Source organism: Oncorhynchus kisutch, linkage group LG15 (assembly GCF_002021735.2).
Source record: "Oncorhynchus kisutch isolate 150728-3 linkage group LG15, Okis_V2, whole genome shotgun sequence".
NCBI lineage: Eukaryota > Metazoa > Chordata > Actinopteri > Salmoniformes > Salmonidae > Oncorhynchus > Oncorhynchus kisutch.
The window spans coordinates 79,197,072-79,216,966 of NC_034188.2; the positions used below are offsets into that span (position 1 = coordinate 79,197,072).

The 19,895-nt window shown below is 43.5% G+C and overlaps 2 protein-coding genes across 2 annotated transcripts; both read left to right on the forward strand.

The window, feature by feature from the left end:
• Window positions 1-4,812: 4,812 nt before the first annotated feature.
• LOC109904906 (olfactory receptor 481-like) lies at window positions 4,813-7,355 on the forward strand. The gene is made up of 2 exons (XM_031789428.1): window positions 4,813-4,924; window positions 5,298-7,355. The coding sequence occupies exons 1-2, from the start codon at window positions 4,860-4,862 to the stop codon at window positions 6,253-6,255; spliced, it is 1,023 nt and encodes a 340-aa protein (XP_031645288.1). The 5' UTR covers window positions 4,813-4,859; the 3' UTR covers window positions 6,256-7,355.
• Window positions 7,356-16,312: 8,957 nt separating this feature from the next.
• LOC109906119 (olfactory receptor 2AT4) lies at window positions 16,313-17,871 on the forward strand. Its single transcript, XM_020503780.2, has one exon. It carries the CDS (start codon window positions 16,330-16,332, stop codon window positions 17,272-17,274), a length of 945 nt encoding a protein of 314 aa, XP_020359369.2. The 5' UTR covers window positions 16,313-16,329; the 3' UTR covers window positions 17,275-17,871.
• The last annotated feature ends 2,024 nt before the right edge of the window (window positions 17,872-19,895 follow it).

The following is a 19,895-nucleotide window of genomic DNA, read 5'->3' on the forward strand; positions in this document are numbered from 1 at the left end:
AAAGCCGGCGTGCTTACTGGGTTTAAATAGCCCACAATCACAACCTAAACACAAAACAGGTGCAACTAATCAGAACCAACTAAATGAAACAGAAAAGGGGATCGGTGGCAGCTAGTATGCCGGCGACGACGGCCGCCGAGTGCGACCCAAACAGGAAGAGGCGGTGGGGTAGGTTTTGGGTCGAGAGACAGACCCTGTCTCCTGGTGCGAACACAGGGGCCTCACTGAGGTGGCGGTCAGCGTTCTTCTTCTGCCGACCACTGGCCTGCTTGAGAGAGTCCTGGACTGCCCGCCAGGTCTCCCTAGAGCGCTGTACCCACTCCTCCACCGCAGGAGCTTCGGTCTGACTCTGATACCACGGAACCAGGACCGGCTGGTAGCCCAGCACGCATTGAAACGGCAACATGTTCGTGGAGGAGTGACAGAGTGAGTTCTGGGCCAATTCCGCCCATGGGATGTACCTCGCCCATTCTCCTGGCCGGTCCTGGCAATACGACCTCAGACACCTACCCACTTCCTGGTTCACTCTCTCCACCTGCCCATTACTCTCGGGGTGACAACCAGAGGTCAGGCTGACCGAGACCCCCAGACGCTCCATAAACGCCCTCCAAACACGGGACATGAACTGGGGACCTCGTCCAGATACGATGTCCTCCGGCACCCCGCAGTGCCGGAAGACGTGGGTAAATAGAGCCTCCACAGTCTGGAGGGCCGTAGGGAGACCAGGCAATGGGAGGAGACGGCAAGACTTAGAGAACCGATCCACAACGACCAGAATGGTAGTGTTCCCCTGAAATGGGGGAAGATCAGTAAGAAAGTCCACCGATAGATGAGACCAGGGCCCTTGTGGAACCGGGAGGGGCTGTAACTTCCCTCTAGGCAGGTGCCTAGGAGCCTTACTCTGGGCGCATACTGAACAGGAGGAGACATAGAGCCTCACGTCCTTGGCCACCAGTATTTCCCCCTAAGACCCCGCACTGTCCTCGCAATCCCTGGATGACCTGAAGAAGGAAGTGTGTGAGCCCACCGAATCAATTGATCACGGACACCAAGCGGCACGTACCTGAGACCGGTCAGACACTGTGAAGGCGCAGGTTCCAACTTCAACGCCCGCTCAATGTCCGCGTCCACGTCCAATACCACCGGAGCCACCAGCCTAGAGGCTGGAAGGATGGGAGTAGGATCAATGGACCGGTCCTCAGTGTCAGAGACGGGACAGCACGTCAGCCTTAGTGTTAAGGGAACCTGGTCTATAAGAGATCGTAAATCTAAATCGTGTAAAGAACATGGCCCACCTAGCCTGATGCGGATTCAGTCTCCTCGCCGCCCGGATATACTCCAGATTGCGGTGGTCAGTCCAGATGAGAAAGCTAGCAACACCCAGTCCCCCACATCATAGTTCTGCTCCGCCGGACCCAGCTTCTAGAAAAGAAAGCGCAGGGGCGGAGCTTCGGTGGCGTGCCCGAGCGCTGTGACAGCACGGCTCCAACCCCAGCCTCGGATGCATCCACCTCCACTATGAATGCTAACAAAGGGTCCGGATGCGCCAACACGGGCGCTCAGTAAACAGCGCCTTCAACTGGTTGAAAGCTCCATCTGCCTCGGCCAACCACCGTAGACGCACCGGCCAACCCTTAAGCAGTGAGGTAATAAGCACCGCCACTTGGCCAAAACCCCGGATAAACCTCCGGTAGTAATTGGCAAACCCTAAAAACGCTGCACCTCCTTTACCGTGGTCGGAGTCGGCCAATTACCCACGGCGTTAACGCAGTCACACTCCATCACCACCCCCGAGGTGGAAATGCGATAACCCAGGAAGGAAATGGCTCGTTTGGAGAACATACATTTCTCAGCCTTGACGTACAGGTCATTCTCCAGCAGTCGCCCAAGGACCTTGCGTACCAGGGAGACATGCGCGGCGGGTGTGGTAGAATAGATCAAGATGTCATCAATGTATACCACCACACCTTGCCCGTGCAAGTCCCTGAGAATCTCATCTACAAAGGATTGAAAGACTGCTGGAGAATTCTTTAACCCATACGGCATGACGAGGTACTCATAAGTGGCATGATGTGGTACTAAACGCTGTTTTCCATTCGTCTCCTCCCCGAATATGCACCAGATTATACGCGCTCTTGAGGTCCAGTTTTGTATTAAAAAAAACGCGCTCTGTGGAATGATTCCACCGCCGTAGCGATGAGTGGTAGCGGATAACTAAATCCCACTGTGATCGAATTTAGACCTCGATAATCAATGCACGGACGCAGTCCTCCCTCCTTTTTCCTCACAGAAAAGAAACTTGAGGAGACGGGTGACATGGAGGGCCGAATGTACCTCTGTGTCAGAGATTCTGTGACATATGTCTCCATAGCCAACATCTCCTCCTGTGACAATGGGTACACGTGACTCCTGGGAAGTGCAGCGTTCTCCTGGAGGTTTATCACGCAATCCCACCATCGATGGGGTGGTAATTTGGTCGCCTTCTTTTTACTAAAAGCAATAGCCAAATCGGCATATTCTGGGGGAATGTGCACAGTGGAAACCTGGTCTGGACTCTCCACCGACGTGGCACCGATGGAAACTCCTATACACCTACCTGAACACTCCTCTGACCACCCCTGAAGAGCCCCCTGTCTCCAGGAAATGAGGCGATTGTAAATAGCTAGCCAGGGAATCCCCAACACCACTGGAAACCCAGGTGAATCAATAAGGTAGAAACTGATTCGCTCCCTATGATCCCCCTGCGTTACTATGTCCAGCGGAATCGTGGCCTCCCTGACCAGCCCTGACCCTAACGGTCGGCTATCTAAGGAGTGCATGGGGAAAGGTGGGTCTATCTGCACCAACGGAATACCCAATTTAAGGGCGAGTCCGCAATCCATAAAACTCCCAGCCTGAATCGACTAGCGCCTTATGCTGGAGAGAGGGAAAAAACGCAGGCGAAAAAATAAATAAAAACATGTGACCAACAGGGAGCTCTGAGTGAGTTTGGTGCCTACTCACCTGGGGTGGCCGAGAAGTGTTCCGCCTGCCATCTCTACTCCCAGATGGAATCCTCCAGCACCGGTCCGAAGTGTGTCCTCTCCGGCCACAGTAGGTGCAGGAGTAGCCTCCTCCTCCGGTCCCCCTAGATGCAGTGGTCCCGAGCCGAGTCTGGGCCGTTCCAGACAGCTTTGGCCCATTCCAGGGCCCTACCCGTCAAACAGGAGACAAGGAGGCTCACACTCTCCTCACCCGAGGGAGTCGGACTCATGGTAGCCAGGTAGAGAGCAAAAAACCCTGGCACCCAGCCGCCGCTCATCGTACTCCCTCGGGGGTGTGAGACGCAACGCGCTGGAACCAGACGATGACATGGGAGGAGTGGGTTGCGTCGTCTGTGGGGAGGGGTGGATATCGGGAGACCACTCCTCTCCCATCGCTCCATCCTCTCCATCATCTGGTCCATCGCTGAACCGATCCGATGGAGGAAGGCTGTGTGATGATGGACGCGCTCCTCCATTGATGGGAGAGGGGTGGCCGCTGCTCCTGCTGACTCCATAGTGGTGCGGGCTTCTGTTATGACTTCTAGGAGTAGTGGGTGCGGAGTCAGGCGCAGAGAGACTTCTAGGAGTAGTGGGTGCGGAGTCAGGCGCAGAGAGACTTCTAGGAGTAGTGGGGGCGGAGTCAGGTGCAGAGAGACTTCTAGGAGTAGTGGGTGCGGAGTCAGGCTCAGAGAGCAGAGGGTAAAGGACAACTGTATTTATTCCGGAGAAAAGTATGTCACGCCTAAACACCAGGCGCATACAATGACCGGCCCAAAAACAGGACACAAACAATCCGGAGAAATACAGAAAATATCACATCCACAAAACGAACAGAGAAACAAGCCAGCACAAAAGCCGACAGGCTTACTGGGTTTAAATAGCCCACAATCACAATCTAACCACAAAACAGGTGCAACTAATCAGACACAACTAAATTAAACAGAAAAGGGGATCGGTGGCAGGTAGTAGGCCGGCGACGACGACCACCGAGCACCGCCCGAACAGGAAGAAGCACCATCTTCGGCGGGATTCGTGACATTCATTGCCTTTGTCTATGGTGATGAATGACAAATGGATTTTACATTTGTGTTACCTAATTTTTATACCCAGTGAAACAGGAAGCCATGAAAGGCCAAAATACAGTTACAATACAGTTACTTAAAATGAGATGAACTCTAGAACAATAGTTACAATATTAACAATGTCAATGCAGATAACATTTTGATAAAAAAATGTATGACTATGTTTATAAGAATTTGGACACCTATCTTTTTTAGATGTTTTGTATTACTTATGAAAGAAAATATTTTTCTCTGAGCAATTGTATTAGTATAAAAAATGTATTTACAAAATGTGCATACAGTATAGCTCAGTATTTCTATGATTTATTTTACATTCTTTTTTGCTCATCTATATCAAGGGTGCCGATATTTTTGGTTGTGACTGAATAAAGAGCAGGGGGAAGGATGTCCTCACAGGACAAGATCCTACCTTGAGATCTGTGCATGGAATTCACCATTGTCATCAATGCAAGATTTATGAGAGAGATTTGGTCTCATGAGGGATTTGGCGCTCTATGATTACAGTTCACTCATGAAAGGACTCAGGGCCCAATTCAACCAATTACAGATAAAGGACAACTCAAAACATGTCCGTCTTTATTTGCCTTGTAGACCTATGAGCCAATCAGCATGTATGCATGTTCTAGTGTGCAGTTTCTACACCTGTTTTTGGAAACAAATCAGTATGTAGCTGTCTAATGAGAATCATGACGTGGGATTCCTCAAGTGGCTGAGAGAAGGTGGTTCAGAAAGGGGATAAATTCAGAGACATCCAATGCCAGTCGGTTCAGAGTGTCATCTACCAGCTGTGTGTGAAACCTGGCGCACAAGGCTGGCCTGGTAAGTATTGAACTTAACAATCCATTAACATGACTGGACCTTGTAACCAACAGTATGTTTTCTAGATGATTCACATTATATATTTTACGTTACAATCAATGCACCAGATTGACAATGCAGACTGTTTTTATGCAATTCTTTTCACAGATATTCCATCATGTAGCAGTAAATACAAACTGAACTGTATCAGTGACCACATAGTTATTCTGTACTGATAGTGGTACATGGCTGTTATATTCAAGCAAGTGCTGGGAGTTGGTGATGTTGCCCAACATTGAAGAATTGTCTGGCACACTCTCCATGAGATATTCTGCTAATCACTGTAGATCAATATACAATCTTTTGCTTCTTATTTTGGTAAATTATTTTACAGGAACATGGAGCCAAACAACAGAACAACACATACGGTAACAGAATTTCTCATCACAGGATTTGATGGAGTACAACACCCAAAGCTGGTGGGACTAGCCATTTTGTTCGCCCTCTGTCTCATTCTGATCGGAAGCATCACCAACATTTGTGTCATAGCATTCAACAAGCCTCTGCATACCCCCATGTACTTTTTTATTTGCTCGCTGGCAATGGTAGACATAGTCTACACCAGCGGCATTAGTGTTACAATGCTTAACGTTCTCCTTGGTGAGGAGAGAAGAGTCCCCTATGCACCCTGCATGATACAGTGCTTCCTATTTACTTTAGGAAGCACTATGGAACCCTTCGCTATTGCTCTGATGGCTTATGATCGCCTTATTGCAATTTCATATCCTCTTCGATATCAGACTATCTTAACTAATACAAATGTATGTTTACTTATATTAGCCAATTGGGCAGTAGGCTGCATGCTTGCCAGTTTGTTGACTGGCTTGGTGAACAATCTGCCCTTCTGTGGCTCAAATAAACTCCCATACAGCTTTTGTGAATATGCCAACTTAATAAGAGCATCATGCGTGAATCTTTCACATTATTTCAATGCAATTTCTGCTTTGGGGACTGCTGTATTATGGGTTACTTTAGCCTTGATAATCGTCTCATACGTGAAGATAGTTTATGTAGTGATACAAATGTCTTCATCCAAAGACAGGAGGAAAACATTTAACACCTGTGTCTCCCACATGATAGTGGTGGCTTGCTTCTTTATCCCCAAGGTGTTGATAATATTGGTCACCAGGGTTGGTTTGGTTCTCACACTCTCTCACAGAAATGGCCTAGTCATTGGCTCTACTCTGGGCCCCTCTCTTGTGAACCCACTTGTATATTGTCTCAAAACCAAGGAGATTCGAGGGCGCCTGAAATATATTTTCAAGAGATCTGACATTTCTCCAAATATGTAATGGTTAGGGTTACCAAAGCCATTTCTTGTTTCTTGCTTGTTCCAATAAAAAGTGGTTGAGTCTAAATTGTTCCCATGTTATTTCGTCATCAATGTAACCATGTTGAATCAATGTTGAGTTTTGATTGAATTTGTTAAAACTCATCAGTGGCTTGTATCTCAATTTAACTAGTCAGGTTTCAACTGTGAATCAACAAGAGTGTCAAGGTTTGGTTGATTTAGATCACAGGTGTCAATCTCATTCCATGGAAGGCAATGTGTCTGCAGGTGTTCACTCTTGTCTTTTACTGATCACGGGAGGTCACTGGTTAGTTAGGAACTCCCCTCACTTAATACTCTAGGTCTTAATTGGTCACTGGTCAGTTAGGAACTCCAATCACCTGATACTCTAGGTCTTAATTGCACACAAATTGTAAGGAAATAACGAAAATCAGCTGACGCTGAGGCCTCCAAGGAATGATTTGACACGCCTGATTTAGATTAGTCTGATGTCTGTTGACAACTCATTTAAATGTCAGTCAAAATTAATTTGATTTGACATTTTAGCCCATTCTAACCATATTTAATATTATCTACTATTAAATGCAATTTTTGAAATGTCAAGTGTTAGCGTAGAGCATTTGTAGTAATGGATCACAATTCGATTCTTGCAGTATAATCTTAAAAATATGATCTGATCTAGACCCTTGACTACATTATTGTTGCAGTTCTTCAGAGTGCCAGCACCAAAGGTCGCCTCAAAACCCTTTTTATTCTGCAGTGGCCAGCTGATCATCATTGCCCTCTACATTCTACCTAGAATTTGTATTCATCTGTCCAGTAATACCGGCATTAGATTCAGCACTGATTTACATATTGTTATTATCATGTTGTATAGCCTGCTCCCTCCTATGATCAATCTACTGATATACTGTTTCAAGACAAAATATATAAAACAGAGCTTGATGAAAAGATTCAAAAGATGAACTGGTCCACAGAAAGAGAGTCTCTGCTGTATCTTAATGATTTAGCTATGTAAATACAAATAGTTTCATACAATACATTATGTTGTACAGATGCTTAATGATTTAATATTGTTTATAAAAATGTATCAAACAAAAATGTATTTAGCATCTATTTGCATCTAATATATTGATATTTAGCATTGAATTGCATTAATTTGAAAGTGCATTTTGGGATTCATAAATTAATGATATATACCCCTCAAATTCAAATCTGGACCTTGAAGTAAGTTTAATTGTGTAACGGCGTTCTTCGTTTGTTGAAGGAGAGTCGGACCGAAATGCAGCGTGGTGGTTACTCATGTCTTTAATGAAGAAAAACGGAACGATACATGAAATAACTAATAAATACAAAAACAACAAACGGAACGTGAAACCTAATTCAGCCTATCTGGTGAAACTACACAGAGACAGGAACAATCACCCACGAAATACAAAGTGAAACTCAGGCTACCTAAATACGGTTCCCCATCAGAGACAACAAGAATCACCTGACTCTGATTGAGAACCGCCTCAGGCAGCCAAGCCTAACTAGACACACCCCTAATCATTAGCAATCCCAAATCCTATAAAACCCCAATACGAAACACAACACATAAACCCATGTCACACCCTGGCCTGACCAAAATATATAACGAAAACACAAAACACTATGACCAAGGCGTGACAAATTGTTTAGATGTAATTTTCCCCTCTAAACAAGGACTGATTTAATCCTGGGAAATTAATGATCGGCTGCACCATCGAGAGCATCCTGACAGGTTGCATCACTGCCTGGTATAGCAACTGCTCGGCCTCCGACCGCAAGGCACTACAGACAGTAATACGAATGGCCCAGTACATCATTGGGGCCAAGCTTCCTGCCATACAGGACCTCTATACCAGACGGTGTCAGAAGAAGGCCTTAAAAATGGATAAAAACTCCAGCCACCCCAGTCATAGACTGTTCTGTCTGCTACCGCATGAAAGGCAGCACCGGAGCGCCAAGTCTAGGTGCAAGAGGCTTCTAAACAGCTTCTACCCCCAAGCCACAAGACTCCTGATCATCTAGTCAAATGGCTACCCAGACTATTTGCAGTGCCCCCCTCCCTCTCACCCCTCTTTACACCACTGCAACTCTCTGTTGTCATCTATGCATAGTCACTTGAATAGCTATTCCGACATTTACATACTACCTCAACTAACCGTTGTCCCCACACATTGACTCTGCATCGGTACACCCTGTATACAGTCTCTCTATTGTTATTTTACTGCTGCTCTTTAATTACTTGTTACTTTTATCTCTTATTCTTATCTGCATTTATTTGAAACTGCATTGTTGGTTAGGGGCTCGAAATGAATCATTTCACTGTAAGGTCTACACCTGTTGTATTCTGCACATTTGACTAATACAATTTGATCATGTAGAACAGAAAAGAATCAGGCGTCTGTCACGCTCGTCGTTGCATGAAGAAGGAGTGGACCAAAGAGCAGCGGTGTACGTGTTCATGATTATTTATTAAAACTGAACAGAAAATAACGACCCACAAAACACAGGTGGGAAAAGGCTACCTATTTATGGTTCCCAATCAGAGACAACGACAGACAGCTGTCCCTGATTGAGAACCATACCCGGCCAAAACAAAGAAATACAAAACATAGAAAATAAACATAGAATGCCCACCCAAATCACACCCTGACCTTTGAGACATAAGAAGGATCTCTAAGGTCAGGGTGTGACAGTACTCCCCACCAAAGGTGCGGACTCCGGCCGCAAAGCCTGAATCTATAGGGGAGGGTCTGGGTGGGCATCTATCCGTGGTGGTGGCATTGTTGGGGGACATAGACCCCACTCCACCTCTGGCTTGGCCCACTTTAGTGGCGCCTCTAGTGCGAGGACCTTCGGCGCCGCCGTCCTCGTTGCGGGTCCTGGACTGGGGACGCTCGTTGCGGCTCCTGGACTGGGGACCTTCGTTGCGGGCCCCGGACTGGGCACCCTCGTAGTGGGCCCCAGACTGGGCACCCTCGTAGCGGGCCCCGGACTGGGGACCCTCGTTGCTGGATGCTACGGTCTGGTCACCGTCGTTGCTGGAGGCTCCAGACTGGAGAACGTCGCTGGAGGCTCTGGACTGGAGAACGTCGCTGGAGGCTCTGGACTGGAGAACGTCGCTGGAGGCTCCGGACTGGAGGCCCTCATTGGAGGCGTTTGTGCCATGTCTCACCACTGTAGGCTTCTTGCCATGGATCATCACTGGAGGCATCTTGCCATGGATCATCACTGGAGGCTTCGTGCCATGGATCATCACTGGAGGCTTCTTGCCATGGATCATCACTGGAGGCTTCTTGCCATGGATCATCACTGGAGGCTTCGTGCCATGGGTCATCACTGGAGGCTTCTCAGCGCAGGCACAAGACTCACCAGGCTAGAGAGACATTCAGGAGGCCCCGTCCTAGGCAGAGGCACCGGATACACTGGGCCGTGGAGGAGCACTGGAGGTCTCGAGCGAGGAGCCTGCACAACCCGTCCTGGCTGGATTTTTACCCTGCAGATGCGGGACGCAGGCACAGGACACACTGGGCTGTACAGACGCACCGGAGACACAGTTCGCAGAGCTGGCGCAGGATATCCCAGGCCGTAGAGGTGTACTGGCGACCAGATGCGCTGAGCCGGCATCCTCCGACCTGGCTGGATGCCCACTCTAGCCCGGCCGATTCGGGGAGCTGGAAGGTAACGCACCTGGCTGTGCACGCGCACTGGAGACACCGTGCGCTCCACCGCATAACATGGTGCATGACCAGTACGATGCTCCCTCCGGTAAGCACGGGGAGTTGGCTCAGGTCTCCAACCTCAATCTCCCCATGTGCCGCCCCCCCAAAAAATTGGGAATGACCTCCCGGTCTTTAGTGCCAGCCTTGTCCCCTTGTAATCCTTGGCCCTTTTACCAGCTGCCTCCGCCTTCCTTGCTGCTTCGACCTGCTCCCATGGCAGGCGATCTTTTCCGTCCAGGATATCCTCCCATGTCCAGTCCTCCTTACCACGCTGCTTGGTCCTTTGGTGGTGGGTAGTTCTGTCACGCTTTTCGTTGCATGAAGCAGGAGTGGACCAAAGCGCAGCGGTGTACGTGTTCATGATAATTTAATCAAACTGAAGACTAGAACAAAATAACAAGTGGCACAAAACGAAACAGTTCTGCCTGGTGCAAATACAAAACAGAAAATAACTACCCACAAAACACAGGTGGGAAAAGGCTACCTAAGTATGGTTCCGAATCAGAGACAACGATAGACAGCTGTCTCTGATTGAGAACCATACCTGGCCAAAACAAAGAAATACAAAACATAGAAAAATTAACATAGAATGCCCGACCAAATCACACCCTGACCAAACCAAAATAGAGACTTAAAAAGCTCTAAGGTCAGGGCGTGACAGCGCCAGACCTCGTAGGGTCGGATTTGAATAGCCCTGATATATAGCCATTGTTTCTTCAAGGATATAACTTATAGATGCGTCAAGAGTTTAGTTGAACAGTCACACCACCAGCACAACTTAAATATAAGCTTGTTTTACTCCAATATTTGTAAACAATTTAAATGTAAGCAAACACTGAATAGCTTTAAAACATGGTGACAATAAAAAATGTTAAATCATGGATGGTCATTCCTTGGTTGCATTTCTCCTGGCCTAAAAAACAAAACTAAGGATTCTATTTATATGGTGTTGTCACTGTTTGAGGAAGAGGACCAAGGTGCAGCACGGTAAGCGTACATTATCTTTATAATGATCAAAATGACGCCGACAAAACAATAAACAATACAAAAACAAACCGTGAAGCTCAAAGGCAAAGTGCCATAAAGAAAGTAAACTTCCCACCATGACAGGTGGGAAAAAAGGCACCTAGGTATGGTTCCCAATCAGAGACAAAGATAGACAGGTGTCCCTGATTGAGAACCATACCCGGCCAAAACATAGAGATAGAAAATCATAGAAACAAAACACATAGAAATGCCCACCCCAACTCACGCCCTGACCAAACAAAAATAGAGACATAAAAAGAATCTCCAAGGTCAGGGCGTGACAGGTGTCTTCTTATAAGGATTCCAGAATACTCTTTAATGTTGCAGCAGTGCCATAATGTGCCTTAATTACTTTTGTTTTACCAATCTGGAATACATCACCATCAAATGTCGACCACATTAGCTGCAGAGAAAACTTTCTTTGGTTATTTTCCACCCAAGCCGAAACAGCGACGGCTCACAAGGAACTACACTGGGCTTTGTGCAAACTGGAAATGGCATATCCTAATATGGCGTTAATTGTTGCTGGGGACTTTAATAAAGGAAATCTGAGGATAATGCTCTCAAAATTCTACCAACACATCTCCTGTGCTACACACGGAGAGAACAAACTTGACCGTTGTTACTCTCCATTCCGGGACAGCTATAAGTCCCTTCCCACCCTGCTTTCGGCAAATCAGATCACACCACCATCTTGCTCCTACGCATGGATAGATGGCAGGATTCACAGCAAATAAAATGTGCAAACCACTGTATTTAACCACGGCAAGTTGACAGGGAACATGGACGGAAACAAACAGACTAGATTTGACCTCTGACCTCTGGCCAAGTCTGGCTGGTGGGTTTATGAACATACTCAATCTCCCCCTATCCCAGTCTGTTGTCCACACTTGCTTCAAGACGTCCACCATTGTTCTAGTACCAAAGATAGCGAAACTAAGTGAACTAAACTACTATCGCCTGGTAGAATTCACTTCTGACATCATGAAATGCTTTGAGAGGCTAGTTAAGGATCATATCCCCTCCACCTTACCCGACACCCTAGACTCACAACAATTTGCATACCGCCCCAACAGATCCACAGACGTCGCAATGGCCATTGCACTGCACACTGCCCTATCCCACCTGGACAAGAGGAATACCTATGTAAGAATGCTGTTCATAGACTACAGCTCAGCCTTCAAAACCATAGTGAAGCCCCACCTGGGTCACGAAAGTCAGAAAAGCAATAAAATGAATCGTTTACTTTTGATGGTCTTCGGATGTTTGCACTCACGAGACTCCCAGTTACACAATACATTTTCCTTTTGTTCCATAAAGATTATTTTTATATCCAAAATACCTCCTTTTGTTTGGCGCGTTATGTTCAGAAATCCACAGGCTCGAGCGGTCACGACGGGGCAGACGAAAATTCCAAATAGTATCCGTAAAGTTCGTAGAAACATGTCAAACGTTTTTTATAATCAATCCTCAGGTTGTTTTTGAAATAAATAATCGATAATATTTAAACTGGACCGTAGCTTTTTCAATAGGAGAGAGAGAGAAAATGTCTGCTCCAAGCTGCCTGAGCATGCAAACCTCTGCTGGCACCCTGCCATCCACTGACGCGATGTGACCTTTCTCGCTCCTTTTTCAGAATAAAAGGCTGAAACTATGCCAAAATACTGTTCAGACCATGTGGAAGCCATAGGGAAAGTTGATATCCCTTTAAATGGAGGGAAGGCATGCAATGGAACAGAGAGCTTTCAAAATAGAAGGCACTTCCTCTTTGGATTTTCCTCAGGTTTTCGCCTGCAATATCAGTTTTTGCCTGCAATATATTGACAGTTTTGGACATTTTTGAGTGTTTTCTATCCTCATCTGACAATTATATGCATATTCTAGTTTCTGGGCCTGAGAAATAGGCAGTTTCATTTGGGTACGTGTTTCATCCAAACATCAAAATACTGCCCCCTAGTATCAACAGGTTAACTGACTTGCCAGGTTAAACAAAAATATACTATATTGTAGTCATGGCTAATCCTATATAACTACTGCTGTACACACATGTTCTATTCACATACTGTTCATACTGTCTATACACACCGTTCACGTAAATATATATTTATATTCCGGACTCTGGTCTGGAAGCTAATTTCCTACAATTCTATCCATTTTGTCATGGGTTTTGTACTGTGAATTTAAATAAATTATTCTCAACATAGCTCGTTTTAATCTTTCTACTGCTGTACATAGCATTTTAGTTAGTGTTTATACTGTCGTGTCTTTACTATCATTAACTGAAAACTGATAGTTTTTATCAAAGATTCTCTGTAATTAGTATTACGTGATTAGACCAATTAATCATGTAACCGTAATTACTAGGAAGTCGGGGCAACAAGGAAAAATATTCTGATTACAAAGTTATCATTTCCTAAAATAACTTTTCAGATATTTTGTCTGATCAATTAGTCTTCGAATTAATGAATTATTTCCTTTACCTCACGTTAGTCTCATTCCAGACGTTGTAAATGGTTGGTTACCTGCACGAACCCAGTCTTCACTATGAGTCATCCATACATCAATTGTCTTAAATAATTTATTTATTACTAACTAAGTAATTCACAGAAATGCATAAACAAACAAACAAGGTAAATGTGGTTACATGAAATGATAGGAGAATGTGCCCTAGTGGGCTAAACCGGCATGGCGGCTTGTTAGACAAAAGGGGAAGTGGGGGTCGACTAAGAAGTCACAACAGAGTGATAATTATAACAATTGAAATGCTAATCCTTTGGACATGAACGCTCACTCATTCGGGAACAATTGCAATCAATATACTGTATATATTTACGCTCAGTGTGTCATCTTGATCGCTGGTGAAAAGGTTGTTTCTTTTGTAGAATTGTCCCTCTCTCTCCCTCTCTCTCTCTCTCTCTGTCGTGGTTATAGTGGCTGGTTCAGAGTGACATTCATTCGTTTCATTATAGAATGGATGTTTCAGCGGTTGTCATTCTTCGCGTTCAATGATACCAAATTCCTAGCTGCAGACTAGTAATTAGTATGAAAGACTTGTTCTTATTATGTCGGTATCGATAGTCTAAGAGTTTAACCACGTGGTATGGTTAAAAGATTCAGCAATGGTCTACAACCTTTGTCCTCCTAATAGAGAAAAACATGGTCGTATAATAATAAGGCAGAACAGTTGAAACTGGAGCAGCAGCATGGTCAGATGGACTGGGGACAGCAAGGGGTCATCATGTCAGGTAGTCCTGGGGCATGGTCCTAAAACATGGTCTGCAATCTTTAGCCATTTCGGAATTGAGGTAAGCTCGGTCTGCTGATCGAAAACCCAAGTGGGGGTTTTATTCGGAATGGCAGAAAAGGGCTGTCCCAGGACGCATGAACCTAACTGGGCTCAGGTGCGTCCTCTGATTTAGTTCAAATCCAATTCCCTTTTTTGAGTTTTTCTTCATTAAACAGTCCAAAATCACATTGTAAAATTGTGTAAACAGTATCCTACTCACTCATTCATCTTATACAACAATTAGATATAAACCTCATATCTGGGGCTATTATATAAACATCGTTGCGGTAATGTGGCCACACCGTCTCCCATGAGCTTCCCCAAGTTGTGACAAACGGACCAGTTCGTAGCTGGATTCTTCACCGATCTTTTATACTTTCTCTGGAACATGACATTTGTTCATACTTCAAGTTCTGTGAGGTGAAAGGATTTCCTTTGTCCTCTATGAAAATCTACTATCTCTATACTGTGTGTCCATGATGAGATCCTCAGGAATTTATGAAGTCTCTCTGACCACAGCAACCTAGTTGAAGGAGGAAAACGGGAGGCAGGGAGAGGGGGATGGGGCTTGCTATAACCAAAGAGGCCAACGTCATGACAATACCAATGTGTACGCGACCAATAAACTTTTATTTTATTTGATTTAACACTCCCAGTAGTTATTAGCCCCCTGCTTTTAATTCCTTGGGGGGAGTAAATGAAAGCACACATCATGAAGCAGGGTGAGACACAGAACTGGGCTCAGATTCTACCTTATGTCTATTTTCTGTAGTGTAAAAAGACAAAAACCTCAAAGGAAAGTGTAATATGTCAAATGTAGTCTAAAGTTATGGTAAAACCACTATTTTAGACAACAAGCTATGAGACATTCAGCAGACAAAGTTAAATTAAAGGCAAAGAGGTCATCGCCATCTTGATGGTCTCCGATAGCAGCTAGCTAGATTTACAAACCAGATTAACATATTAAGAGGGCCAACTACCTATCTTTTTTTGTTGATAAGTTTAATGAAATAAAAACATGTGTCTTTGAATACTTTGTGTTTTGTGTAGACATTTTGCATCATTACATCATGATTTAAATAAATAAACGACAAAGAACAAGAGAAAACACTCATAAACCCTGTGAGGATCATTTACGTAGGGAGTAAGGTCAGGTGTATAATTATGTCACATGGGTATCAACAGTTATTATAAATTGGACACTGCAAGTGTCCATGTCAGACATCAGATTTGGTAAGCCCTGATTTACTTCTATTCAGATCTGGAGTTACATTGCATGTCTTAATCGCTCATCTTATGCATCTTCTTGATGTGTTTTCTGAATATATTTTGAATCTGAATGTGATGGAATATGTTCTCTAATCTTTAGATGACAACATTGGATAACTTTAGTCCATTATACAAGACTCCATTGAAAGGCTTACTGTGAGGTGCAGCTTTTGTATTGACATGCCCCACTATGGGGCGAAAATAGATTGTTCTCTGGGCGATTGCTGAGTAACAGTCATTCATGATTTTTTTTATTATTCATTAAATGTCTTTATATATTGAATTGAATATGTAGTGGGACATATAATGTGATCAATAATTTGGTATCGTGTAATATCAATAAGATAATGTGATGTTAAAACATACCGGTACGTTAGGAGAGATGGGTACATTAACCTATATGATACATATTGCACTGATGTCCTACTACTTTCCCATGTAAAACGTTTAGTCTCAACAAGAGAAATGTATGAAAATGTATGAAGTTGTATGAACTTGTTATAATACAACCAATTGTTTTACTTAGTTTTTACCTAGTATTGTTAACCCAACTTGATTTCTTGAGTTGATATACTGTGTTTTAAAAACGCAAGGGAGCTAAGTAAAATCAAATTGAGATGACAAAACTTAACTTCTAGGTTTCACGATGAAACAGATAACATATTCATTTGGATTTAAACAAAGTATTCAATAATTATTACAATCTGTTACTTTCACAGGTTGCTGTCTCTACTAGACCATCATCATGTCAGTGAGGAATCACAGCTTTGTGACAGAGTTTGTCATCGTTGGTTTCCCTGGACTTCAGCCAGAGTTCTACGGTCTTGCCTCAGCTGTATTATTGATTGTTTATTGTTGCACATTAATAGGAAATTTTGCTGTTCTTATCTTGTTTGCAACTCCTAACATTCTCCATAAACCGATGTATATTATCATTTTGAATCTGGTTGTGTCTGACGTGCTATTCAGCACCACCACTTTACCAAAGATTATTGCCAGGTATTGGTTTCAGGCAGGGGCAGTTTCTTTCATTGGTTGTTTTTTGCAAATGTACTTAGTTCACTATTTTGGATCCGTAACTAGCTTTCTCCTATTGATAATGGCTTTAGACAGATATGTAGCAATCTGTTTCCCACTCAGATACCCAATGATCATCAAAAACTCCACGATTCATATACTCAATGCCACTGCATGGATTGTTGCAAAAGCCTGCCCATTGATGATGGTAATTAGGGCCTATCCTCTTCCTTACTGTGACTCAAACACAATCTTGCAGTGCTTCTGTGATCATATTTCTATAACAAAGCTTGCATGCACTGATAGGGCCCCTTATAGTTTTCCTGCTTTTGTTACAGCAATGGTGGTATTACTGGGACCTCTAGTCTTTATTATATTCTCATATTGCTCTATTATTGTGGCAGTTCTTCAGATTGCGAGCCCCCAAGGCCGCCTCAAAACCCTTTCTACCTGCAGTAGTCAGCTGATCATCATTGCCCTGTATTATCTCCCCAGGTGTTTTATTTATCTGGCCAGTAATATCGGCATTAGATTCAGCACTGATTTACATATTGTTATTATCATGTCGTATAGCTTGCTCCCTCCTATGATCAATCCACTGATATACTGTTTCAAGACAAAAGATATGAAACAGACCTTGATGAAAAAATTCAAGAAGTCAACTGCTCCATAAAAAGAGAATGTCTTTGATGTAAGCCAATGCTTAAACTGTTATTATGTTTAGAAATACTTGTCCCTACAAGAATACCAACTGAGTACCATATCCTAAATTGACATCCAAAATTTACATATAAAGGGAAAGGAAAAGGGGGATACCTAGTCAGTTGCACAACTGAATGCCTTCAATTGAAATGTGTCTTCTGCATTTAACCCAACCCCTCTGAATCAGAGAGGTGCGGAGGGCTGCCTATATAAGGCCCTGCCTCTGTGTAGCAGTAGATAACGCCTTGTTAGATTGGCACAGATAGAGCATTTAGTGTTTAATGTTGGACAAAGATTATTATGTATTTAGTTATTTCAAATATAGTTGTTTCTGATATTGTCTTTAGTACAACAACATTACTCAAGATTATTGCCAGTTATAAGCCAATGATTACATTTGTTTTGGATCAGTTTCTTTTATTAATTTCAGAAGTTCCTACAACAATATGAACTGATTACCAAATCCTACCTTGAAATCAAAAACTTACATTCAGTACCTTTAGAAAGTATACACACCCCTTTACGTTTTCCACACGTTGTCGTGTTACAACCATTAATTATTTTTTTTTAATGTGGGGGGGGGGGGGGGGGGGGGGGTCACTGGCCTACACCATACCCCATAATGTCAAAGTGGACTTATGTTTTTCGAAATATGTACAATAAAAGCTGAAATGTCTTGAGTCAATAAGTATTCAAACCCTTTGTTATGTCAAGGCTAAAATAAGTTCAGGAGTGAACATGTGCTTAACGAGTCACTTAATAAGTCACATGGATTCACTCTGTGTGCAATAATAGTGTTGAGCATGATTTTTGAATGACTACCTCATCTACATACAATTATCTGTAAGGTCCCTCTGTCAACACACAGATTCAACCAGAAAGTGCAGGGAGGTTTTCCAATGTGTTGCAAAGAAGCGCACCTATTGGTGGATAGGTAAAGAAAAGCTTACGTTAAATATCCATTTGAGCATGGTGAAGTTATTAACTACACTTTGGATGGTTTATCAATACACCCAGTCACTACAAAGATACAGGCAACCTTCATAACTCAGTTGCGGGAGAGGAAGGAAATCGCTCAGGGATTTCACCATGAGGCCAATGGTGACATTAAAACAGTTACAGGGTTTAGTGGTTGTGATAGGAGAAAACTGAGGATGGATCAACAACATTGTAGTTACTCCACAATACTAACCTTAATGACAGAGTGAAAAGAAGGAGGCATGTACATAATACAAATATTCCAAAACATGCATCCTGTTTGAAACAAGGCACTAAAGTAATACTGCAAAAACATGTGGCAAATAACCTTTTCTCCTGAATACAAAGTGTTATGTTTGGGGCAAATCCACTAAGTACTACTCTCCCTATTTTCAAGCATAATGGTGGCTGCATCATGTTTTGGGTATGCTTGTTATCATTAAGGACTGGAGAGTTTTTCAGGATAAAAGAAATGTAATGGAACTAGCACAGTCAAAATAATAGAGGATAACTTGGTTCAGAATGCTTTCCACCAGACACTGGGAGATGAATTCACCATTCAGCAGGACAATAACCTAAAATACCAAGCTAAATTTACACTGGAGTTGCTTACCAAGAAAACAGAGAATGTTCCTGAATGGCCGAGTTACAGTTTTGGCTTAAAATTTATTGAAAATCTACGGCAAGACCTGAAAATGTTTGTCTCGCACTTGCTAGGTTTCCAATTGGTGAAAGAGTTGCATGTGAATACTCTTAAATCCGCATGAAAACGATATGCACAGTTTCCCACCAGAGATGTTTCTATGGCATAGTGCACATACAATACCCTTTGAGGTTAAATTCCCATTTACCAATAAAATAAATACAAGTTAAATGGGTTTCCATGGCATTTTCAACTCTTCAGGTGATTTTGTTATATAGTGAGTGTGCTATACCAATCTGTGCACTTTTGGCTAGAGTGCACATATAGCCTACATGATGAGATTATTGTTATGGACAAAAGAGCAAGATCATTTTTACTTGTCAAATGCCAGCCAAGCATCAATTATCATGTCACCAGAATAAGACCCTCAATATTTTTGGGAAAGGAGAATCAAGCTCCTCATCTTGCACTTTCATCATCATTTATTTAATCTGTAGCCTAATTGTCACGTTCGTCATAACGAAGAGACCAAGGCGCAGCGTGATAAGAATACATACATCTTTTAATAAAGAAAGAACACTAAACAAACTAACAAAATGAACGTGCCGCTATATAAACCAAGTGCTGACAGGCAACTACACATAGACAATAACCCACAAACCAAAATGGAAAATGACAAGCTAATTAGGATCCCCAATCAGAGACAACGATAAGCTGCCTCTGATTGGGAACCAATTCAGGCCACCATAGACCTACAGTGCCTTGCGAAAGTATTTGGCCCCCTTGAACTTTGAGACTATCACAGTGCAGGTGCATTTATACGGAGACTTGATTACACACAGGTGGATTGTATTTATCATCATTAGTCATTTAGGTCAACATTGGATCATTCAGAGATCCTCACTGAACTTCTGGAGAGAGTTTGCTGCACTGAAAGTAAAGGGGCTGAATAATTTTGCACGCCCAATTTT